The sequence below is a fragment of the Scomber japonicus genome, chromosome 19 (genome assembly GCF_027409825.1).
Source record: "Scomber japonicus isolate fScoJap1 chromosome 19, fScoJap1.pri, whole genome shotgun sequence".
Lineage (NCBI taxonomy): Eukaryota > Metazoa > Chordata > Actinopteri > Scombriformes > Scombridae > Scomber > Scomber japonicus.
Genome location: NC_070596.1, coordinates 29,365,022 through 29,390,976, shown reverse-complemented (window position 1 = coordinate 29,390,976; position 25,955 = coordinate 29,365,022). Strand labels below are relative to the sequence as shown.

General features: G+C 42.2%; 1 protein-coding gene across 1 annotated transcript; it reads left to right on the top strand.

Annotated features, from left to right (window-relative positions):
* Positions 1 to 15,498: 15,498 nt before the first annotated feature.
* cetn3 (centrin 3) lies at positions 15,499 to 19,468 on the top strand. Its single transcript, XM_053339883.1, has 5 exons — positions 15,499 to 15,622; positions 15,866 to 16,001; positions 17,222 to 17,336; positions 17,412 to 17,603; positions 19,320 to 19,468. Exons 1-5 carry the CDS (start codon positions 15,606 to 15,608, stop codon positions 19,361 to 19,363), a joined length of 504 nt encoding a protein of 167 aa, XP_053195858.1. The 5' UTR covers positions 15,499 to 15,605; the 3' UTR covers positions 19,364 to 19,468.
* Positions 19,469 to 25,955: the final 6,487 nt, after the last annotated feature.

The following is a 25,955-nucleotide window of genomic DNA, read 5'->3' as shown; positions in this document are numbered from 1 at the left end:
ACTTTAAAAGGTACTTGGATTGGTACTGGTAGCGTCTTTTGTTAAACAAGATGTTTTTATTGTAACCATGACGATGATTAGGGAACCAGTCCTGCCCAGGTGGGGAGTTCTGGTCCTCTGAAATGAAGCCAACATGGAAGTAACTTAGAGCTGCATTCTATCAAAAGGCCACCAGGGGGCGACCGTCTCTATACAAGTCAATGGAGAATTCACCAACTTCTCACTTGATTTCTAACCTCAGTAAACGTTTTCAAAATGTGTTTATGGTCTCAATCGCTAGTTTAAAGCCTTCTTCAATGCAGTATGATGTTCATTTGGGACATTTTGGCCTCCCTGATTTTATATGTGACGATAAAGCAGGGTATGCATTAGGGCGTGGCTACGTCCTGATTGACAGGTTGATTGACCAATGTCCTCCAGATCCAGCCCTCGCAACCATAGCAACCTCCCCGCTCCGCCCATGGCTCCGCCTCATGCCCATATAAGTAGAATCCGTGTTTTTACTTTTCCCAGCATGCACCTGAAATTTTCAAGATGGCGCTGCCTAGATTAGAAACTATTGGCTTCCGAGCAGCAGTCCACAAACCAATGGGTGACGTCACGGATGTTACGTCCATTTCTTATATACAGTCTATGGTCTCTGCCTGTCAGTTGGAAACCAAATCTCTCACATTAAAGTCCAACATTTTATTAATCCAGACTTTCTGTCCACATGCATTTCGTTCATCTCATTTTCTCCTTTGCTTTCGTCATAATTACGACGGCCTCTAGAGGGCGATACCTCTGCAATGTAAACACACTCCTTACTAAAATAAATAACGCTGCTGTTTTCAAACACTGAGAGCATGAGCTTCCTCGCCAATCATTCACCAATCAGCCGTAATCACCGTGCTGCTCCAGAGAAGTCAAACTCATTCTGGACACAAACCATTTCTCTATGTTTAGTTTTGTCTTGATGTAATTAGGAACCGTTCCCAGTTGTTGGGCTGGTTCTCCTTTCAGACGAACCACATGTCTCACAACTTTCACAACCAGAGAATTAATTACACTCATTATCACCATCACCTCCTCTTTCTCTTTCTCCTCCATCCATCTCTGCTCATCCTCCTCTCTCCTCTCTCTGTCTCACCGTCATCTCATTTACAACATCTCACTCTTGCTATCTGCACATTTCTTTTTCTTTAGTGCTTCTCAAATCAGCACATCTGTTGTTTTGGGGATAAAAAAGAGACGTTACAGTAAAGAGTCGATTAGAGGCTGAGCTCAATGTCAAACTGTTTAATCTGTAAAATAAACACCAAACCTCACAGCTTGTCTGGATTATTAGGAACATAACTAAAACTGTCAAATCACTCATGATTAGAGTCATGAATATGTTAGCTGTAATCTTTTAGTGTTACTCTAGAGACACTGTCAGTAACACATAACTGATAAATTAGAATAATAAAAGGAGTCCTGAGACAGTTAGAGAAGTCAGAGCTGTGAACCCTTGTGTGGTATTTGGTTGCAGACCTGGTATTTGTTTTTTGGGGCGTGTATAGTATTTACTTAATCTTCAATTTAGACTTCCAGACTGCTACTGCTTTGATGTAACCCATCATATGTGGGTGGTTTCATACTGCAATTTCACACCACTGCATTTTAATGGGAAGCTAATAACACTGCAAAAAATAAATCTCTGTATAACTGTATCTCTAGAAAATATGATGTAATGTAGAAAGTTTGATACTTGATGGGTTTTCTGTACATTACCAGCTCTATATTAATATTCTGGGGCTCTACTAGAATATCTTTACATGATTTCCAGTTAAAAACTCCTTATTTATCTTCTACTGCTCCTTTATGCAGCCGCTCAGTTCAGCCTCTGTCTATTAACAATCAATCAATCTTTATTTGTATAGCGCCAAATCACAACAGAGTTATCTCAAGGCTCTTTCCACATAGAGCAGGTTCTAAACCGAACTCTTCAGGTTTTAACTTTAAAGAGACCCAACATTCCCACATGAGACACAGTGGAGAGAAAAAACTCCCTTTTAACAGGAAGTAACCTCAGAACCAGACTCAGAGTGGGAGAACATCTGCCTCCACCGGTTGGAGTAGAGAGGAGAGAGAGGAAGGATAGAGGGGAGAGAGAGAGGGAGAGGAAGGAGAGGAGAGAGAGAGGGGAAGGAGAGGAGAGAGAGAGGAAGAGGGAGATGAAGGAGAGGAGAGAGAGAGGGGAAGGAGAGGAGAGAGAGAGGAAGAGGGAGAGGAAGGAGAGGAGAGAGAGGAAGGAGAGGGGAGAGAGGAAGAGGAGGAGAGAGAGAGGAAGGAGAGGAGGGGAGAGAGGAAGGAGAGGAGAGGAGAGAGGAAGAGGAGGAGAGAGAGAGGAAGGAGAGGAGAGAGAGAGGGGAAGGAGAGGAGAGAGAGGAAGAGGAGGAGAGAGAGAGGAAGGAGAGGAGGGGAGAGAGGAAGGAGAGGAGAGGAGAGAGGAAGAGGAGGAGAGAGAGAGGAAGGAGAGGAGAGAGAGAGGGGAGAGGAGAGAGAGGAAGAGGGAGAGGAAGGAGAGGAGAGAGATGAAGAGGAGGAGAGAGAGAGGAAGGAGAGGAGAGAGAGGAAGAGGAGGAGAGAGAGAGAGGAAGGAGAGGAGAGAGAGGAGAGAGGAGAGAGAGGAAGGAGAGGAGAGAGAGGAAGAGGGAGAGGAAGGAGAGGGGAGAGAGGAAGAGGAGAGAGGAAGGAGAGAGGAAGGATAGAGGGGAGAGAGAGAGGGAGAGGAAGGAGAGGAGAGAGAGGAAGAGGAGAGAGAGAGAGAGGGAGAGGAGGAGAGAGAGAGAGAGGGAGAGGAAGAGAGAGAGGGGAAGGAGAGGAGAGAGAGAGGAAGGCGAGGAGAGAGAGGAAGGAGAGGAAGAGAGGAAGGAGAGGAGAGAGAAGCACATTGAAGGTCCGGGACTGGAATCTGTCATCCGGACGTCTACAGGTCCAGATTACCTGTGAGACTCCAGGGAAGAAGTTTAGCTTATTGAATGCATTAATAGAATATGAATGTTAATGGATATAGATGGATGGATAGAGAGAGAGGGAGGAGGAGACAGGAGCCCAGTGCATCATGGGAGTCCCCCGGCAGTCTAAGCCTATAGCAGCATAAGCTAAGAGCGCTAAGAGCCCTAACGATAAGCTTTATCACAAAGGAAACAGGCCATTTTAGCTCCTGTCTCTTTAATTAATGTGCTTATTATTGTGTAGATTTGGGAACTACATATAACATTGTGCACCTGTAGTGTTAGTAATTGCTTAGACTGGTGGAGTAATGCACCATAAAACGATGAGGTGATGAATCAGGTTAGTTGACAGTTTTCTGTTGTCCTACGATAGCAGTGGACATTAAAGTAGACAGGTTGGACTGAAGAAGCTGTCCCTGTGCTCCTTTCCCATGACCTGACCTGAGAGTAGTTTTAATTCAGTAACGAGCGAGTTAATAGTTAACACACGAAGAGTAACTAGATAAGTGAAGACGTTTCACTTTTCAGACTCTGTTCTTATCAATTTAAGATGAAAAAGGGTCTTAGGGTCTATCAATCAAACAGAAACTGGGTTTGATAAGAAAATAAGAAGATATATTCATTCAAGATTTAGTGAATTTGTTGAACTGTCCCTTTAGAGCTCCGGGCCGTAAAGCCAAACGAGCCGCATGCCATTGCTGCCGCTCACGCTGCTTAAAACGACTCCATTAACTGCACCATTGTTGCGGTCAGTGAGCTTTATCAGCAGAAGGTTAAAGTAATAAAGAGTTGAAAAGGTCGGCAATCAGGCCGTCACGCCTGAAGAGATGGTTTGTCAGTCAGAGAGTAAATCTTGTCGTGGACTTAATGAGTTTGAGCAGAAATAAACCATCGTGTCATGTGACGACAGCAAGACTGGAAGGCCGAATAACAAACCTGTGATTCCTGCTTTAAAAACACATAATCGTCCATGTATACTAATCCTGGACTATTTAATGCTTCATGGATACCCTAACATTCATCTGCTGCTTTCAGGCTTTCCTGGTGCCTACATTACCCACAATGCAACCTGACCACCAACATTTCAGTTAGAGATTGAAGTGTGTGATGCTAGTAGCGGTTAATGAGATGCTATCCTCCAGCCTCTCTTCTCTCTTACTCCACACTTCCACATTTCTTTCATTTTCAAACTAACCCAACCAATCCATTATTACCAATGAGGTAATTTATTAGATTTTACACAGCAGCAAAAAGGGCTTTATACTATTTTTTTACACTGAGAAAATCTGGAAACATGAACTGAGGTGGCAAATCAGGACCTTTAAGACCTGATGACGGTTATTTAAAATGGTAAAATTCTGCAAAATTAATTCATTGCAATGAGAGCTGTCGGTGGATTCGCTGACATAAAACTGTTCCAATTTTTCACATCAGGTTCAACTTTGGTGAACTTTGACAGTTGAGTTTGTGGCATTGACCGATAGCTATCTTCACAGTGTTGACCTTTGAGATACCAGAGAGAAAGAACAAAATAAAGGAAGCTATTGTAGATAATATGAATTAATAGGTTTAATGCCACCATCACCTCCTCTAGTGAGTATAAACTTAACGGTACAGATGCATTTTGTCCCATTAACTACATGAACTTATTGAGACCTTTTCCCTTCTTTTTATTTAACATTATTTTTGGGGCATTTTTTACCATTATTATTAGACAGTCAGTGGCATAGAGGCCAACAGGAAATGATCCAAACTCAAACCAGGGACGTTGCAGGTATGTTTCATGCCGTTTAACACCTTGTCTACGGGGCGAGTGTAGTCTCCAAGCCTCTATAGCACCATGTATTTAAAGATGAACAGATGAATCTTGCTGTGCCCCTCTCTGTTTTGGCCTTTGGTGAGATCAAACACTGATGCTGGATGATAAGATCTGGCTAACAGGTGGAGTTTCAGTTCAGCCCAGTGGGGGTTGGATGGGGTTGAGGTCAAGACTCTGAGCTGACCAGTGAAGTTGGGAAAAACCAATTCTTTGCACAGAGGCATTGAGGGTTATTATTACAGAGTAAATGTGCCGAAAGCTTGAGGGACTTAAACAGGAAAGAGTCAAACAAACACAAAGCTGGAAGATTTGTACAAGTCCTTCCAGTTACTACCATCAGGTCACTGCTATGAAGTCCCCTTGGCCAAAAACCCCTAAAAACACACACCGGACCTCCTTCATTCCCACTGCCATAAGCATATCATGTGTACTCTTACATACCCACCTTGTATTATATTCTGCCTAAGTCATTTATGCTGTATGCTTGATTATATGTCTGAGTTTTGAGCCATGTATAAGATGATTTTCTGTCATGACTTCTGAATCTGAAGACACTGAGGTTTAGGTGAAACCAGGATCCCAAACCAAAGGTACACAAACGTTGGTGGACAGGAGTGTATGGTCATACTTTTAGCCCTAAAGTGTATTTTCATTACATTGAAGATCTTTTTTTATTTGTTTGTTTGTTGTAAGCCACTTCATTTTAGTAGTAGAACTGAGCAGCCAACCAGCATCAAATCCTGCAACTTTAAATGCACTCAAACACACACACACACACACACACACACATATATACATACGTGTTCAGAGTGTGTGGACAGGGGGTCTTTGTGCTGGTTCAGGGTGCGGTTCAGAGGTTTAATGACATGAACACACACACACATGCCAAACACTGAGACGTTAACATGCTGCAGCCCCACCCCAACAACTCTAATGACCTATAGTAAGAAGAAGCATTCACAATTCATGTTGTGTAAGAACCAAGAATGAAGCATTTTTTAGTCGTCTCTATTATTTACGTCATGTATCTTTAAAAGGATTGTTTATTTATTTCCTTTGCAAACCTTGAAGCTCATTATATCTCAGCAAAGACTCATGTAGACCTTCAACAAACCTTCAGCGGTGGAAGAAGTACCACAGTGTAAAAATACTGCTTTACAAGTCAAACTCTTGCATTCGGATTCTTAAGCAAATTGAAAGTGGGAACATGTCTAATTTTACTAAGAGCCAGTTTATCCAAAGCAGTGGAGCGATGTGTGTTAAAGGACCAGATGAGTAACGTCATTGTTAGAAGACAACTCTGCAGAAGACTCAGTCAGCTGAGGTGATTTAAGATGTGAGAACACTTTACATGTTTACTGGGCAGCAAATCTGAATTAAAAGATAATTTGAATCAAACACTTTAATGGTCAGTAACATGCAGAGTAACAACAATCAATATTTAAAGCATAAAAACCAGGCCCAGGTTATGACCTCTTAGGCTGGTCCCAAAAATTAAGTTATGGACTTATCGTACAATGACTTAAATGTCGACATCATGTCTAAATATCGACTTATCGCTTATATGGAATTAAAGGTAAATAACTTTGTCCTGGCCCATAATGGCAGTCTGCATTATTACTCTCTAATCCCACTTCCTGCCCCCTTGGGTTAGCATTATTAGCATTAGCATTACTATGCTATTATATTATCACTATATCGGTGGTATAAAGTGATTTCAAATGGCAATAATATTATTTATCATGATTTCTGAGCCAGATCCGGCCCGCCGAGGGGTGCTGTCCAGCCCTTTTCCTTCCTGTGTTCTTTTCCTTCCTTTCATCTGTCCTTACTCTCTACCTTCCTTTTTTCCTTTTTGTTCCTTCCTTCCTTCCATCTGTTCTTCCTTCCTTTCTTGCCTCTGTTCTTCCTTCTTTTCCTTCCTCCCTTCTGTCTGTCCTTCCTTCACTATCTGTCTTTCCTACCTTTCTTCCCTCCTTCCTTTTGTCTGTCTTTCCTTCCTCCCTTCCTCCCTCCCTTCCTTCCTTCCTTCTTTCCTTCCATCTTTTTAATGATCCGGTCCACATGAGATCAAATTGGTCTGTATGTGGCCCTTGAATGAAAATGAGTTTGACTCTTCTGACCTAGGACCTCTAATGGATATATGAAATAGTAAACTAAAAGATAAGTTGTGAAATATATAAAAGTAATGGATACTCACTAGAAATAGTTCAAACAGCTTAAATAGAGAGCTAAATATAATGGATAAATGGGTGAAATATCTGGCTATAAAATGGTAGTATTAGTAAACCTGATCAATCTGACCTATGTCCAAAGTTAAAGCACTACTGTTTCATATATTAATAGTGTTAAATATCATCCAGTTTGTAATAATTTAAAGTTATTTCATGCTGGTGTTCATCTGATGGGTCTGTGCGGGAGCGTCCACAAACTACAATATAATAAAATTGTTCTTCAGTGCAGTGTTTGACCTCCTCTGAGTGGAGTTCAGCTTCTGAATCAAACTCTGTCAGAGCAAATACAGAAGCTCCTTTCTGATGTCGGCACCTTAAACAGCCTCCAGCAACCCCCCCCCCACCCAATCTCCATCAGCCCCCCCCTCAACCCCCCAAACAGAGCCGGACACACACAGTTTACACCACATGCACTCCGGTCGGCACGCTCACCTGTGGCTTCCTCAGAGAGCTGCCTGTGTGCAGCCGGCTCGGTCTGGATAAGGTAAATAGTCGCTCCGCTCATTATGCCCCCTCCTCATGTTTAGCTCAGCAACAAGAGCTGGGTTCAAGGCCAGAGGTTTGGGGGGTGGGGGGCATGAAACTGTCCCTCTGTCTGAGAGCCTGAGGTCTGACAGTTCAAACACAGGACACACAGGGTTGACCTCATGTGTCTCTGATGTCAAAGAGGTCACGTTTAACCCGACACCATTAAAATGAAGCAAGAGATTATTTTACAGAAGGAGTGTTGAAGCCCATTTTTCAGTGCTACAGTTAGTTTGTTGTTGAAATTTGATAGATATAACCTCTGAATGTCTTCAGCCTCATAAATATTACATCATCCTCCATGAATCCTTTTCACTGCTCTGCATTTACATGTACAAAGATTCATTGTATTATTTATCTTAGCATTGTGAGAATGTGTGAGATTTACATTTTTACATATTTTTTTATACGGTATTTCAATCATTTTACAATTTTTTATACACTACAAGTACTGTGTATGTGTCAGATAAACTTCTAAATCCAGACTTAGCATCTTAGTGTATAACATTTTTTTTTTAAAATACACAATATTTGAGATGATGTGATACTCCCCCATCCCCCCAACATCTTTCAACACCACCTTTAATTTTGTCCAGCTGTGAAAAGCCTCTCCATTACTTTTGTGCTTTGTGGAAGAATAGAGTCCATTTATAATGAATCCTGTCTGCTAACTGCTCCAGTGTTACTGCTATAACACGACCTGCTAGTCAGGGTTAGTTTTGGACACTGGTTTGGTCTTGTTAGTGTTTCCATCTCTGAGCTTTCTGTTGTATTTGGTGGACATTTGCTAACCATCTGACCTGTTGTTAGACTCTGTGTCATGCTTATTAAAATGCATGTGTAGCTGATTTAATTCATTTAAGCACTGATTTTATAATCTATGACCCTTTTCTAGTATAACTGCTTCTTTTTGTTTCATCAGTCGTGTTTTATCTTGTTTAAGCAAAATATGTCTCGTCAGTTAAGAAATGAGAATCAAAAAATCTCATTTAAAAGTAGATCTGATTCACAAGGTGAGCCTGAACCTGAATCTGAGAAGTCTGTCATGTGGAACTGAGCATGTGGATCGAAGGAAGTGAAGAATATATTTATTAACCAACTCAGGAACAGGATGCAGAGGTCCAGGCAGGCCAGACTAAACAGGACAGAACAAAACCGAACAAATAATCCAACCAGACTGGACTGAAAACCAGGATTTGAATACAAACTGGACTAATGAAACAGTAAGGAACAGGTAGTAGGACAGGAGGACAGGAGGGCAGGCTGGGAGCTGATTGGCTGAAGAAGACACAGAGCAGGGAGGCTATAATGAGACTGATGCAGGACAGCTGTGAAGCATAGCAAAAGATCATGGTTTGGGTTAAAATAATCATTTAAATGATAGTTATTAAATTAGGCAACCTTTGTCATTATGGCAACATAAACACCATGACAAAAAAATGTGCTGACTTGGGGTTTGATTTATGACCCTTTTTATAGATTATATCCATCCACCCAACCTGCCACCTCCAAACAATTTGACCATTATTTAGACGCTGTTTGTGGCTCAAAGGTGGTGCAGGCACAAAATATACTTCCAACACAAATATATTAGTCTGAAAGTTGTGCTGAGTATCACAACAACCAAAAAGAAGGAAAATTCATGTTGAATCCTTAGATTAAATTTCACGAAATGATGTGAGACTAGGTTGCACCACCAGGTCAACACTACAAAGTCCAACTGGCCCAGAAAAACTTCAACAAAACATCTTTCAAATGTGTACTATCGAGCCTCGTCAAAGGAAGATTTCTGTTACTTTGTGAAAGACAATAAAGTTATCTTCTCTTTTCTTATCTGTCTTTGAACTTAAAAGCTTGGATGGAGACTTTTGTTTAAGTGCTGATTTGCCACTATAAGTACAAATAGGCCCAATGAAAAAGTTTGATGTTGTGATATTTGGATTATTTGGAGTAATGAGGACACTGGGTCTGGATCGGAAGGTCAGTTTTTCAAAGCTGATAAACTCTATTAAACTCTGTTGTATCGGACAGATTTCAGAGGCCACGTGACATGAGAAAGGTTTTTTTTGGTATTTTGGTAAACCTACTTTTTGAAGAAGAAGAAGAAAATGATCAGTTATCATTGTGTTAAATGAAAAAATGGAACATGTTTGTACACAAACAGTCACACCCTGCACGGCTTTTAGTAGACTTGAGGGAAATCATCTTGGGTGTGGTTGAATACTGCACTGTGTTTTTAACAAAGACAGAATGGTTGCTGAAGTTTATATGAGAGTTACAGGGAACAAGAAAAGTCATGTTACATGGTGGTGGAAGTGTCATCAGGTCACCATGTACTCAAGTCAAATTCTTAAATCCATTGATCGTGTGTGTCTACCAAACAGGAAGAGGAAGTGTAGATGGAGAGAAGAGACTTTGAGGAGTCTCTTGCGTTTTTCCTGGGATGAGATAGAAGTTTTCTCTCAGCCTCTATCTCAGCACACACATGTGAGACAGGAGACGGACTCTCAGATAAGCAGAGACCCAGCGGCTCCTACTTCACACCGCTGCTGATGACTCTCTGTGGGAAACACATGATAGAGGCCAAAAGGATGTCATGGGTCAACAAGGGAAGAGGAAAGCCTTTGAGGTGGACGATGTTGATTAGCAAACAGCTCCGGAAAATGTTGTTTTAATGCTTGTTTCCATCCACTGCTGCTGTGTGAATATTAGGAGTTGGTTCATCAAGATAACGGTGGCGCTAATTCTCCAGTCGGTGCCATTGAACCATTTCGGAAGAAGAGGACCCAACGAGATAGGTACTTTAGGTGGGGTTGGTACTAATATCAGATTTGGTCCGGGGGGCAGACACCCTCCCTACATTTAAGAGTAGGCTTAAAACTTTCCTTTTTTGATAAAGCTTATAGTTAGGGCTCTTTGAGCTCTTAGCTTATGCTGCTATAGGCTTAGACTACTGGGGGACTCCCATGATGCACTGAGCTCCTCTCTCCTCCTCCCTCTCTCTCTATCCATCCATCTATATCCATTAACATTCATGTACTATTAATGCATTCAATAAGCTAAACTTCTTCCCCGGAGTTGTCTGTGCTTTCTGGTCTCACAGGTAATCTGGGCCTGTAGACGTCCGGATGACAGATTCCAGTCCCGGACCTTCTAGCTTCATTGTTGATTTTCATTGTGCTTCTCTCCTCTCCTTCCTCTCTCTCCTCTATCCTTCATCTCTCTCCTCTCAACCCCAACCGGTCGAGGCAGATGTTCTCCCACTCTGAGTCTGGTTCTGCCTTAGGTTTCTTCCTGTTAAAAGGAAGCCGTTGAGTCTGAGCCGTTTAGTCCAATCACACTTCAAAAAGATCTGCATTATTAGGTTGTTTTATCCCCATTCAGATTATCCGGAGGACTAAACCAGAACTAGGCGGCTCCGCTAGCGAAAGTTGCTAGTGGGTTTGCTCTATGGGCCCAGTGATGTGGAAGCAAAAGAACATTTTTTAGCTTAATGCGTCACTGAGCAGCTTTCATAAGAATAAATAGGGGCCTCGCCTCCAACGTTATATTCAGTTCTCCATGGATGGAAAGTTCATCCACCCAACCCACCACCTCTAAACATGGAAATTTGTGCCTTTTTATAGACACGTCTGTTACTCAATGGTGGTGTAGGCATGAAATACACTTCCAGTTCAAATATATTAGTTTGAAAGTTGTGTTGATTGATGTAGATTCAATTTCGTGGCTGTTTCACCCAAACAGTCATTTAAAAAGTCTCTGATCAGCTTCTATTGAGCTTCATCAGTGTCTTTTTAGTGTCAGATTCCCTCTTAGTGTTTCCATTCCTTCCTTCCTTCCTTCCTTCTTTCCTTTCCTCCCTGACACATTTACAGTCTGTTTAGCATCATATCTCCTCTTAGTGTTTCCTGTTGAGCTGTGGTGGAAGTATAGTAACAAAAAGACTTTGCTACTAAAAACACTGTAACGTTGAAACATAGAAGATGAAGATTTGACTCATCTTCCTCCTCCTTTCTTTCTTTCTTTCTTCATCTTCTTCCTTTTTCTTTCCTACTTTATCTTTCTATCTTTCTTTTCTCCTTCCTCGTTTTCTTTATTGCTTTCTTTCTGTCTGTCTTTGCTTCTTTCATTCTTCATCTTCCTCCTTTTTCTTTCCTACTTTATCTTTCTTTCTTTTTTCTTTCTTCATCTTTCTCCTTTTTTGCGGTCTTGCTTCCCTCCTTCCTCCCTTTTCTTTCTTTCTTTCTTTCTGTCTTTTTTCATCTTTCTCCTTTTTTGCTGTCTTTCTTTCTTTCCTCCTTATTCTTTCTTTCTTCATCTTCTTTCCTTTTCTTTTTTTCTTTCTTTCTTTCTTCCTTCATCTTTCTCCTCTTTTGCTGTCTTTCTTTCTTTCATTTGGACGCTGAAGCTTCATATTAGCTTCAGAAGGAGGACTGTGGATTTAGTCCTCCATCACTTCCATTGTAAGTGCATTATAAAGGGTCTTCTAATGGTCAGTATGAACAGGAGGAATCATTACACACACATAAACACACTTCATGTTCATTTGGCCTCCTGACTGTTGTTTTAAGACACACCCGAAAAACTATGAGCCTGTCCTTTACGGTAATTCTGCCTTAAACTGTGCCAATTGCCACTTAGCTGACATAAGTTGAGAGTATGTATTATGGCTGTAGACTCATAGTTTTGTTAAATCTTAGGTAAGGATTTAGCTCCTCTGCCTCTCCAGCCTGACCAGAGGTGGACCGGCAGCACAAGAGGCCTCTGTGTGTTGGTGGAGGTGAACTCAGTCCTACCAGAAACCCTCTCTGTTAGCCTTTTGTGACATTTTAAGTGAACGTGTGTGTGTATGTTTGAGGTTTGGTAGATGTATTCATGTATATGTGTGTGTGTGTGTGTGTGTGTGTGTGTGTGTGTGTGTGTCCAGCTCTATTCAGCTCTGTCGGTCTGGGCTGGAAATGTGTGAGGCGGTTTTGGAGTGAAGTGCCATTTCCTCAGAGGGGAAAAACAAGGTGGGCCAGTCACTCCTTAAAAACCCTTTTATTCACAACATCCTTTAAACATGAACACGTTGCTGGGGAGTGTGTGTGTTTGCGTGTGTGTGTGTTTATGGTTATTTTTAGGCCACAACCCTCCACTGTCTGACTCTCAGCTGTGAGCCCATTGGTTCCTACTGAAGCTCACAAAAGGTGTGAAGTAGAACAGCAACAATGAATCAATTAACCATCAATTATTTTTGATAATTGATTTATGTTTTGAGTCATTTTTTTAGAGAAATTCTGTGATTTTTAGTCCGCTATGATGGTTCGCTATGATGGTAAACTGAATATCTTTGAGTTGTGGACAAAAGGAGACATTTGATGGCATCAACAATAAAGTTGAGTCGAATTTGCACAGATTTGCATTGTTTTTGAATCGTGATTGCATCATGATTGAATCACGGTAGGAAGATAAATCCTATTGTACTGAATTGTTAGATGCTTCATGGGAATCGTTATTGTATCGTACCGTAGCCGACATATTGAGATGCATATCGTATCGTCCTGGGGATGGAGATTTCCATCCCTAGTGGAAACATGATGTTATGTTAATATTCAAGAAGTAGAAATGAAAAACATTTGGTTTTCTTGTATTGTTCTGTGTTTAACAACAAAAAGATTGTTCAAAAGACTGAAAAGGACACAGACATGATGAACACTTATTTATCACAGGAAACCATTTTATTAGTTTTCTTCCATGTGAAACTTTTTCTTTTCAAACCGCATTTGGAAAATGAAAGTCAGTCATCAGAAGTAGTTATATTCTATTATTGTGTATTATTTTAAGAATATGACAGGAAAATAAAGACTAATTTGTTCATTAACGTCTCAATAACTTCCCAACCTTTCTGAATATAGCTCATATGAAATAAGTAACACTTATATCTGATCCTGTATCTATCTCTGTTTTTAATCCACCTAAATAGAATATTACTTAAATTGATATTAATTTTATATTTAATTTTTATTTATTTATTTATTTGTGTTTTGTTTAATATTGTTGTCTGGCTGTTTGTATGTTTGAAGAAGTCAATAAAAACATGTTTTTAAAAAAGACTCAGTAATTCCCTCAAACAGCTGACCACTGTGGTATTTAACAAACAAACAAGCAAACAGGAGGAAAAAGTGCGTTCGTTGGGAACTATTTTCAGCAGTGGATGAATCCACATTTGGTGCTCTGGTGAGTATTTCTGGTGTTTGTGTGACTGACTCAAAATAAACTACAGTGTGTGTTTTCATGGTGATGAAGGAACGTGTCACCCAGGGCAGCGGTGTGGCTCTCTGACGTGTTTTTAATAGTTTTTGAGCAATGACGGACAAATAAGATATATCAGGCTTTGATAACACACACTGTACTTCTTAGTAGATGAGTTCATTGTTGGTTTGACATGTTGACAATAAGAAAAATACAGAATATTTAACTTTAACAGCCTCAGACTCACAGTAACCAAGGAAGCAAATGACTCCCACCTTCACAGCGAAGACACATCAAATAGTAAGAGAATATACTTTCACTTCTACCCTTAGGGAGGCGCTATATGCATGAACGAGGCACCAACATATGTACAGCAAGCCTTTCTCAATGCTGAATGTATGAATTTAACATCAATTGTGTGTAGTACTTTGTCTCTAGGCAATTGAATCGAAAGCAACTGGACTTGTTATATGTGATAGTTAACATATAACATATAACATTAACATATAACATTACCGTATCATTTTTGCCCAGAGATAACTATGACCTGGACAAATGAGAACATTCACAGACACTTAGTACTTTCTATTTTTAATGTATTCATGTATTTATAGTAAATCATGTTACTGTGTCCCTGCCCATTTATCCTGTTTGTTTTTAACACAGCATGTGGTGAATACAAATTAACTAAATAACTAATTAAACAGAAACAGTGACTTTGCTTATTCCAAGGCAAACATGCAGCCTTTAAATGAGGAGAATCATGCAGGAAAGTCTTGGAAACGACTTTAGTCTTGACTGAATAATGCATGAGGCCTGAGGACACTGGCCTGCCTGGGAAACAAGAGCTGGATCAGAGGGTCGATTTACCCCCATCACTTATCAGTTATTCAGTGTTGTGATAACTGCAGTACCAAGAAGTAGCCACCAGGTGTCAGTGATGCTACAGTCTGAACATTTAAGTTTACTGCAGTGTTGGTATTGGATACTAAACTAGTCTGTATTCTCCAGGACTTTCTTTTAAATGTAGTTATTACCACAGTAAATACTATTCTTCCTGAGTTGGGATTGCTTGTGTAACAGATATAAAGTCTCTATAAAGTAAAACAAAAAACATAAATTTTTCATTATCTTACACTTGACCAGAAAGCAGCTGCAAAGTTTTATTTTTAATGTAATGTCTTTATTATTTCAAAACCCGTTGACAAGCTTCAGCTGCTTGATAATGAGTTAATAATTATAATCAGGTGTGTTAGAGTGGAGAGAGATAAGTAAAACATGCACGGCAGCAGCTCTAAAGGAGCAGGGTTGGAGACCATTGTACTATACTGTGCAATGGCTCAAAATAATACAGAAGTGCTGATATTAAAAATAGTAAAAACAGTAAATAGTAAAACAGAGGATTTTTTTTTTTTAAAAACACATCAAAACTAAAAAATAAACTACTAATATGACATAATACATTACATAAAAAGATAATAACAACATGTAAAATAAAAGTTTAAATAAATAAATATTTATAAAAATAATTAAAAAGCGTGGTTTGATATATATTTTAATCAGATGTTTCAGAAAAAAGTAAAAAACTACTCAAAATGTAAAAATAACGGCTGCGTGACGTAGTTGTGACGTACGGCAATCAGAGACGGCTTTATTGTTGCCTGGTTACCAGCGACCAATAGGAAGCTCCGGTGTGAGCGCGCACAAACGGATCTGTTGCTGTTTTACTTCCGCATTGAAATCTGATTTTTAACCTTCAAATAAACGTTAAAATACGGTTTATTTAATCTTATTAAGGTTTAAAATCTTCCCAGGATGAGTCTGTCTCTAAGGTAAACTATCAGTCTCTGCTTCGTTTAGCTCCCCGGAGTTAGCATGTTTATATCAGAATAATCATTTTAATGTGTTTAATGTGTTAGTTAGTGATTATCTGTGACGCTTTTAATGTTATCTTACAATGAGTCTACGTGTTCATGTATCTAATATATCTCATAGTAAGCTGCTGTTGTGTTTAAAGCGTGTTTAAGCTGCTGTTGAATCTAAATTAACTTTAACTGTCGCGTTTTTATCCTCAGAAATGAACTTTCAGCGGATAAAACGAAGCGTAAGAAGAGACGAGAGCTCACCGAGGATCAGAAACATGAAATCAAAGAAGCTTTCGAGCTGTTTGACACCGACAAAGACAAAGAAATAGATTATCATGAGCTGAAGGTGAGCAGAGAAACGTTACAGAGTCCACAAGAGACAGAAAAACCCTTAAAAACCCTAAAAAAAACCCTATAAAAATGTAATTATAATGTACAGATGAATGTGTTTTTATCATTGTTCTCTGTGCTTCATCACCTGTCTGTCAATGTCAGTGGTGGAAAGTTACTGAGTAAGTACATGAAGTATAATTATGAGGCATTTATGCTTTACTGTAGTATTTTAATGTGATGCTACTTTCTACATCTCAGAGGCAAATATTGTGCTTTCTACTCCATTACATTTATTTTAATAAGCAGCAAACATTAGAAAATACACATTTAAATACAGTTAAAGAGTTAAATAGAAAATAAAAGTGAGTTTAAATGGAATAAAATCTCTGCAATCGTCCTTTTAAACTGCAAGCTGTCAATCATCATCAGAGCTTATCCATAAAGCAGAGGTGAAGAATAAATATATTTACTAAAATACTGTTCTTATGTACAGTTTGAGGTACTTGTACTTTACTGTAGTACAGTTGAGGTACTAGTACTTTACTGCAGTACAGTTTGAGGTACTTGTACTTTACTGCAGTACAGTTTAAGGTACTTGTACTTTACTGCAGTAAAGTTTGAGGTACTTGTACTTTACTGCAGTACAGTTTAAGGTACTTGTACTTTACTGCAGTAAAGTTTGAGGTACTAGTACTTTACTGCAGTACAGTTTGAGGTACTAGTACTTTACTGCAGTACAGTTTGAGGTACTTGTACTTTACTGCAGGACAGTTTGAGGTACTTGTACTTTACTGTAGTACAGTTTGAGGTACTTGTACTTTACTGCAGTACAGTTTGAGGTTCTTGTACTTTACTGCAGTTCATTTTGAGGTACTTATACTTTACTGCAGTAAAGTTTGAGGTACTTGTACTTTACTGTAGTACAGTTTGAGGTACTTGTACTTTACTGCAATACAGTTTGAGGTACTTGTACTTTACTGTAGTACAGTTTGAGGGACTTGTACTTTACTGCAGTACAGTTTGAGGTACTTGTACTTTACTGTAGTACAGTTTGAGGGACTTGTACTTTACTGCAGTACAGTTTGAGGTACTTGTACTTTACTGCAGTACAGTTTGAGGTACTTGTACTTTACTGTAGTACAGTTTGAGGTACTTGTACTTTACTGCAGTACAGTTTGAGGTCCAGAAGTCCAGATTTCCCTCAGATGTCATTTAAGCATCTATGACAAACAGGTGGCGATGCGAGCGCTCGGCTTCGAGGTGAAGAAAGTCGATGTTCTGAAGATCCTTAAAGACTACGACAGAGAAGGAAACGGGAAAATCACATTTGAGGATTTTAATGAAGTCGGTAAGTTTGTCTCCCCTTTAACAGGCGTTACAGTTAAGTGATGAACTGTATGAATCATTTTAAATCTCTCCGCAGTGACCGACCGCATCCTGGAGCGAGACCCGAAGGAGGAGATCATGAAGGCCTTTAAGCTGTTTGATGATGATGAATCAGGAAGGATCAGCCTGAGGAACCTGAGGCGAGTCGCTCGAGAGCTCGGAGAGACCGTCGGCGACGACGAGCTGCGAAGCATGATCGACGAGTTCGACACTGACGGAGACGGAGAGAGTAAGTGATCGGATGCAACCTTGATATGACTTTAACATTTAGACAGGATGAACATGACCTGAGGAGGTGAGGGAGGAAATAGAGCTGAAGATGAGGCAAAGATACTGTGTGAGGAAGAGGAGGAGTCATAATTCAGTCAGATCTGAACAAACAGACATAAAACACACATTGATGTCATTCAGTGTGATTTATACTTCATGAGGATTTCATTATCTTTGATCTCCATCTGAAATAAACCTCCATAAAGCCACTTAAAAACCTTAACTGGGTATCATCACATGTTGAAGTTGTCTTCAGTATCACAGTAATCAACAGTAGCCGCTAACAGCTGATTCACTTTTAAAGGAGACTATTTGACTAAATGTGATTAAATCAGGTGTAAAATGTGTCTGAAATAGAAGAGCATCAACCTGCCTGCAGCTGACATCACAACAACACGTATAATGAGTTTTTATGGGGTCTTGCTCTTTTGATGGTTTCATTTTTTTCTTTTCTTTTCCATCATTTTGGTTCCACAATAAGTCCAGATACTCACTATGGATAAGTCAAGAGTTTAGATCGCACATAAATTAGTAATTTTATAATTAGATAATCGATCTGCCCATTTTTCTGCTGTTTATATCTTTAGTTATTACTGTCTTCTATCATACTGTCATACCTTGATGATCAGGAAATAAATGGGTATTAAATTGCGTTCTGTGTGACGTAAAAGTCTTAAATTGAACTTGTTGAACTTTGCAGAAACTCTGTCAAACACATAGCTTCATGTTTCTCTTTTACCATCTAGTAGTAGTAGTTGGATAAATTTCATTCTCATTTTTATTGAGCTTAAGCTGAAAGGAGACCTGCTGATCTGGACTAAGGACACATGTAAAGTCCTGCAGGGTTCAGTGTTACCTGTAAGTCTCCCTAACGGCCACTAGAGGGCAGACAGACTATAATACATGCTGATGTGTGTTTGTCACTTTGAGGACCTGTGAGAACAAACACTGAATAATGAATCCAATACAATCTTTCGTTTGGAATTTAAGGAATTTAATTATTTGTATTTAATCTTTATTTGTAGACTGTAGGTACTGTTACCAGTTAAAGACAAACTAATACATCAATAAAACCGAAATGAGAGAGTATTTAATGTTCATGAAGTTACAGAGAGGTAGAATCAGCTTTTAATCTATAATAAAAAATAACTATAAAGGAGCTTTAACCCTCCTGTTGTCCTCGAGTCAAGGAAGGGAGGAAGGAAAGGAGGGAGGAAAGAAGAAGGGAAGGGAGGAAGGAAAGGGGGGAGGAAGAAAGGAGAGAGGAAAGAAGAAGGGAAGGGAGGAAGGAAGGGAGGGAGGGAGGAAGGAACGAGGGGAGGAAGGAAGGATGGGGGAAGGATGGAGAAAGGAAAGGAAAGGGAGGAAGGGTAGGAAGGAGGATGGGAGAAAAGAAGGGAGGAAGGTAGGGGGGAGGAAAGAAAGAGAAGGAAGGGAGAAAGGTAAGGAAGGAAGGAAGGAAAGAAGGAACAGTCCAAACAGATGGGGTCAATTTGACCCTGGAGGACGACACAAAGACTCTTTTTTAATGTGGCGCTTGATTCAGACTGAACTTCCTTTAACTTTATTTCTCTCTCTCTCTCTCTCTCTCTCTCTCTCTCTCTCTCTCTCTCTCTCTCTCTCTCTCTCTCTCTCTCTCTCTCTCTCTCTCTCTCTCTCTCTTCCCCCCCCCCAGTAAACCAGGAGGAGTTCCTCTCCATCATGACGGGAGAATCATGATGAGCTCCGAGCGAGTCTGAAGAAGATTTTACCGACGCTGACGACAAACTGAACGTCTCTCAGAGCGACGCAAAGCTTTCTGTCGAGGGTCTGAAACCGACTTCAATTTATCCTTCAATTAAAAACACCAGAGGATCATCGGACCACGTCGTGTTTCCAGAAGCCGAGCTGTGAATCAGACAATGTAGATATCATGTTGGTCTTTACTTTAACCCTCCTGTCGTCCTCCCGGGTCAAATTGACCCCAGCTCTTCTTTCTTTCCTTCCTTCCTTCCTTCCTTCCTTCCTTCCTTCCTCTTTCTTTAATTTTTTCTTCGTTCTTCCCCTCCTCCCCGCTGTCTTTGCTCCCTCTTCCTTCCTTCCTTCCTTCCTTCCTTCCTTAATTCCTTCCTCCCTCCCTCATTCCTTCTCTCGTTAATTCCTTCCTCCTTTCGTCCTTACTCCTTTCCTTCCTTCTCTCCTTAATTCCTTCCTCCTTTCGTCCTTACTCCTTTCCTTCCTTCTCTCCTTAATTCCTTCCTCCTTTCGTCCTTACTCCTTTCCTTCCTTCTCTCCTTAATTCCTTCCTCCTTTCGTCCTTACTCCTTTCCTTCCTTCCGTCCTTCCTTCCTCCTGTCCTTCCTCCCTTCCTTCTCTCCTTAATTCCTTCCTCCCTTCCTTCCTTCCTCCCTTCCTCCCTTCCTTACTTCCTCCCTTCCTTCCTTCCTTCCTCCTGTCTTTCCTTGACCCGAGGACAACAGGAGGGTTAATGTGCTATAAGTGTGAATTCACCTCAAAGTGCTAAAGTGTGTAACAGTGTGTAACCATTTCAGACTTTGATAGATTTGATGTCCTTAGTCTCCTCTGATGTCTGATTTTCACTTTCTGATCAATAACTGTTAAATGTTTAATTAGGGGCCAATTAGTAATCCAGTAACTATTTCTATTGTTCCTGAAGTGATTCTCTCAGTGTATTTTTAAAGAGAACGCCATCAAGTGAATGTTTGAATGTGTTTTATTTATTTTGTATAAAATAATAAATCAGTTTGCCAGGATATACACACGTCTGGTTTTAGCACTTTATGATTCTACCGTACCGTTACCGTCTTCTTCCGCTTATCCTGGGTCGGGTCGCGGGCAGAGAAACCCAGACTTCCCTCTCCCCAGCCACTTCGTCCAGCTCTTCCCGGAGGACCCCGAGGCGTTCCCAGGCCAGCCGAGAGACATAGGTGGGCTGGAGAGGAGAGGGGAGGGGGAGGGGAGAGGAGAGGAGAGGAGAGGAGGAGGAAAGGAGAGGAGAGGAGAGGTGAGGGGGAGGGGGAGAGGAGGAGGAGAGGAGAAGACCTGTGGGTTGTGGAGGAGAGGAGGAGAAGACCTGTGGGCTAGAGAGGAGAGGGGGAGGGGAGGGGAGAGGAGGAGGAGAGGAGAAGAGAGGAGGAGGAGAAGACCTGTGGGTTGGAGAGGAGAGGAGGAGAAGACCTGTGGGCTGGAGAGGAGAGGAGGAGAAGACCTGTGGGCTGGAGAGGAGAGGAGAGGGGGAGGGGAGGGGAGAGGAGGAGGAGAAGACCTGTGTGTTGGAGAGGAGAGGAGAAGGCAGGGAGGAAGGAAAGGAAGGAAAACAAGACAGGAAGGAGAGATGGAAGGAAGGAAAGAATGAAAAAAGAAAGAAAGAAAGGGAAGACGGACAGATGGAAGAAAGGGAGGAAGGAAGGAAGGACGGACAGAAGGAAGTAAGGAAGGAAAGAAGGAAAAAAGAAAGAAAGAAAGAAAGGGAAGAAGGACAGATGGAAGAAAGGGAGGAAGGAAGGAAGGAAGGAAGGAAGGAAGGAAGGATATGATTTGCCCAGTAAAGGGTTAATGCTACTCCAACGTAGACACATCATCCCATTAGCCGTAAGTCTAAATGTGGCTCCAAGCTAACGTACGCTATTACCGCTAACCATAGAGCAATCAGACCCCGCTCCGAAGAACAGATGGAAGTAAGGAAAGGAAGGAAGGAAGGGGGAGGAAAGAAAGAGAGAAAGAGGGAGGGAGGAAGGGAAGAAAGAAGGAAGGAAGAAGAAAGGGGGATGGAGGAAGGAAAGGAGGGAGGGAGGAAGAGCAAATGGAAGTAAGGAAAGGAAGGAAGGGAGGAGAGAAGGAGGGAGGGAGGAAGAACAGATGGAAGGAAGGAAAGGAAGGAAGTAAAGAAGGGAGGGAGGAAGAACAGATGGAAGGAAGGAAGGAAGGAAGGACGGAGGAAGGAAAGAAGGAAGGGAGGAGAGAAGGAGGGAGGAAGGACAGATGGAAGGAAGGAAAGGAAGCAAGGACGGAGGAAATAAGGAACAAGGGAGGGAGAAAGGAAAAGAAGGAAGGGGAGAAAGAAGGCAGGGAGGAAGGAAAGGAAGGAAAACAAGACAGGAAGGAGAGATGGAAGGAAGGAAAGAAAGAAAGAAAGGGAAGAAGGACAGATGGAAGAAAGGGAGGAAGGAAAGGAAGGAAGGAAGGAAGGATATGATTTGCCCAGTAAAGGGTTAATGCTACTCCAGCGTAGAAACATCATCCCATTAGCCGTAAGTCTAAATGTGGCTCCAAGCTAACGTACGCTATTACCGCTAACCATAGAGCAATCAGACCCCGCTCCGAAGAACAGATGGAAGTAAGGAAAGGAAGGAAGGAAGGGGGAGGAAAGAAAAAGAGAAGGCGGGAGGGAGGAAGGGAAGAAAGAAGGAAGGAATAAGAAAGGGGGATGGAGGAAGGAAAGAAGGAAGGGAGGAGAGAAGGAGGGAGGGAGGAAGAACAGATGGAAGTAAAGGAAGGGAGGAGGGAAGGACGGAGGAAGGAAAGAAGGAAGGGAGGAGAGAAGGAGGGAGGGAGGAAGAACAGATGGAAGTAAGGAAAGGAAGGAAGGAAAGAAGGAAGGGAGGAGAGAAGGAGGGAGGGAGGAAGGACAGATGGAAATAAGGAACGAGGGAGGGAGAAAGGAAAAGAGGAAGGGAAGAAAGAAGGCAGGGAGGAAGGAAAGGAAGGAAGGATGAAGAAAGGGGGATGGAGGAAGGAAAGAAGGAAGGGAAGAAGGAAGGGAGGAGAGAAGGAGGGAGGGAGGAAGAACAGATGGAAGTAAGGAAAGGAAGGAAGGAAGGACGGAGGAAGGAAAGAAGGAAGGGAGGAGAGAAGGAGGGAGGGAGGAAGAACAGATGGAAGTAAGGAAAGGAAGGAAGGAAAGAAGGAAGGGAGGAGAGAAGGAGGGAGGGAGGAAGGACAGATGGAAATAAGGAACGAGGGAGGGAGAAAGGAAAAGAGGAAGGGAAGAAAGAAGGCAGGGAGGAAGGAAAGGAAGGAAGGATGAAGAAAGGGGGATGGAGGAAGGAAAGAAGGAAGGGAGAAGAGAAGTAGGGAGGGAGGAAGAACAGATGGAAGTAAGGAAAGGAAGGAAGGAAGGTAGGGGGGAGGAAAGAAAGAGAGAAGGAGGGAGGGAGGGAGGAAGGACAGATGGAAATAAGGAACGAGGGAGGGAGAAAGGAAAAGAGGAAGGGAAGAAATAAGGCAGGGAGGAAAGAAGGAAAAAAGAAAGAAAGAAGGACAGATGGAAGAAAGGGAGGAAGGAAGGAAGGACGGACAGAAGGAAGGAAAAAAGAAAGAAAGAAAGAAAGGGAAGAAGGACAGATGGAAGAAAGGGAGGAAGGAAAGGAAGGAAGGAAGGAAGGAAGGATATGTTTTGCCCAGTAAAGGGTTAATGCTACTCCAGCGTAGAAACATCATCCCATTAGCCGTAGGTCTAAATGTGGCTCCAAGCTAACGTACGCTATTACCGCTAACCATAGAGCAATCAGACCCCGCTCCGAAGAACAGATGGAAGTAAGGAAAGGAAGGAAGGAAGGGGGAGGAAAGAAAGAGAGAAAGAGGGAGGGAGGAAGGGAAGGAAGAAGAAAGGGGGATGGAGGAAGGAAAGAAGGAAGGGAGGAGAGAAGGAGGGAGGGAGGAAGAACAGATGGAAGTAAGGAAAGGAAGGAAGGAAAGATGGAAGAAGGCAGGGAGGAAGGACAGATGGAAGGAAGGACGGAGGAAATAAGGAACAAGGGAGGGAGAAAGGAAAAGAGGAAGGGAAGAAAGAAGGCAGGGAGGAAGGAAAGGAAGGAAAACAAGACAGGAAGGAGAGATGGAAGGAAGGAAAGAATGAAAAAAGAAAGAAAGAAAGGGAAGAAGGACAGATGGAAGAAAGGAAGGAAGGAAGGACAGATGGAAGGAAGGACGGAGGAAATAAGGAACGAGGGAGGGAGAAAGGAAAAGAGGAAGGGAAGAAAGAAGGCAGGGAGGAAGGAAAGGAAGGAAGGAAGAAGAAAGGGGGATGGAGGAAGGAAAGAAGGAAGGGAGGAGAGAAGGAGGGAGGGAGGGAGGAAGAACAGATGGAAGTAAGGAAAGAAGGAAGGGAGGAGAGAAGGAGGGAGGGAGGAAGGACAGATGGAAGGAAGGAAAGGAAGGAAGGAAAGAAGGAGGAGAGAAGGAGGGAGGGAGGAAGAACACATGGAAGTAAGGAAAGGAAGGACGGAGGAATGAAAGAAGGAAGGGAGGAGAGAAGGAGGGAGGGAGGAAGGACAGATGGAAGGAAGGAAGGAAAGAAGGAAGGGAGGAGAGAAGGAGGGAGGGAGGAAGGACAGATGGAAATAAGGAACGAGGGAGGGAGAAAGGAAAAGAGGAAGGGAAGAAAGAAGGCAGGGAGGAAGGAAGGAATGAAAGGAAGGAAGGAAGGAATGATATATAACAAATATAATGATTTGCCCAGTAAAGGGTTAATGCTACTAATCAGACGCCGCTCCGAAGAACAGATGGAAGAAAGGGAGGAAGGAAAGGAAGGAAGGAAGGAAGGAAGGAAGGATATGATTTGCCCAGTAAAGGGTTAATGCTACTCCAGCGTAGAAACATCATCCCATTAGCCGTAAGTCTAAATGTGGCTCCAAGCTAACGTACGCTATTACCGCTAACCATAGAGCAATCAGACCCCGCTCCGCCAGACTCATGTATTTATAGAAACCTCATCAACACAGATGATTACAAAAGAGTGTGTGTGTGTGTGTGTGTGTGTGTGTGTGTGTGTGTGTGTGCGTGTGTGTGTGTGTGTGTGTGTGCGTGTGTGTGTGTGTGCCAGGGGTGTTAAACATGCGGCCCGTGGGCCAGAACCAGCCCGCTGAGGTATCCAATCCAGCCCAGTTTCCTTCCTGTCTGTTTTCCTTCCTTCCTTTCTTCCATCTGTCCGCCCTTCCTTCCTTCCTTCCTTCCTTCCTTCCTCCCTTTCTTCCATCTGTCTGTCCGTCCTTCCTTCCTCCCTTCCTTCCTTCCTCCCTTTCTTCCATCTGTCCTTCCTCCCTTTCTTTCTTTCTTTCTTTTTTCCTTCTTTCCTTCCTGTCTTATTTGTTTTCCTTCCTTCCTTCTGTCCTTCCTCCCTTCCATCTGTCCTTCCTTACTTCCTTCTGTCCTTCCTCCCTTTCTTTCTTTCTTTTTTTTTTCCTTCCTTCCTTCCTTCCATCATTCCTTCCTTCCTTCCTTCCTTCCTCAACACAGATGATTACTAGCAATACAAAAGAGTGTGTGTGTGTGTGTGTGTGTGTGTGTGTGTGTGTGTGTGTGTGTGTGTGTGCCAGGGGTGTCAAACATGCGGCCCGTGGGCCAGAACCGGCCCGCCGAGGTATCTAATCCGGCCCAGTTTCCTTCCTGTCTGTTTTCCTTCCTTCCTTCCATCCTTCCTTCCTTCCTTCCTCCCTTTCTTCCATCTGTCCGTCCGTCCTTCCTTCCTTCCTTCCTTCCTTTTGTCCTTCCTCCCTTTCTTCCTTCCATCTGTCCTTCCTTCCTTCCCTTCATTCCTTGATTCCTTCCGTCTTTCATTCCTGTCTACTCTTCCTTCTCCTTTTCCGTCCTTCCTTCCATCCTTCCTTCCTTCCTTCCTCCCTTTCTTCCATCTGTCCGTCCGTCCTTCCTTCCTTCTGTCCTTCCTCCCTGTCTTCCTTCCATCATTCCTTCCTTCCTTCTGTCCTTCTGTCCTTCCTCCCTTTCTTTCTTTTTTCCTTCTTTCCTTCCTGTCTTATTTGTTTTCCTTCCTTCCTTCCTCCCTTCCATCTATCCTTCCTTACTTCCTTCTGTCCTTCCTCCCTTTCTTTCTTTCTTTCTTTTTTCCTTCCTTCCTTCCTTCCATCTTTCCTTCCTCCCTTTCTTCCTTCCTTCCATCTGTCCTTCTCATCAACACAGATGATTACTAGCAATACAAAAGAGTGTGTGTGTGTGTGTGTGTGTGTGTGTGTGTGCCACGGGTGTCAAACATGCGGCCCGTGGGCCAGATCCGGCCCACCGAGGGGTCTTATCCGGCCCACTTTCCTTATTCTTCCCTTCCTTCCTTTCCGTCTTCTTTTTCTTTCTTCCTTCCTTCCTTCATTCCTGTCTACTCTTCCTTCTCCTCCGTCTTTTCCTTCCTTTCTTCCTTCCTTCCTTTCTTCCTTCCATCATTCCTTCCTTCCATCTGTCCTTCCTTCCTTCCCTTCATTCCTTTATTCCTTCCGTCTTTCATTCCTGTCTACTCTTCCTTCTCCTCCTTCTTTTCCTTCCTTTCTTCCTTCCTCCCTTCTGTCCTTCCTCCTTTTCTTCC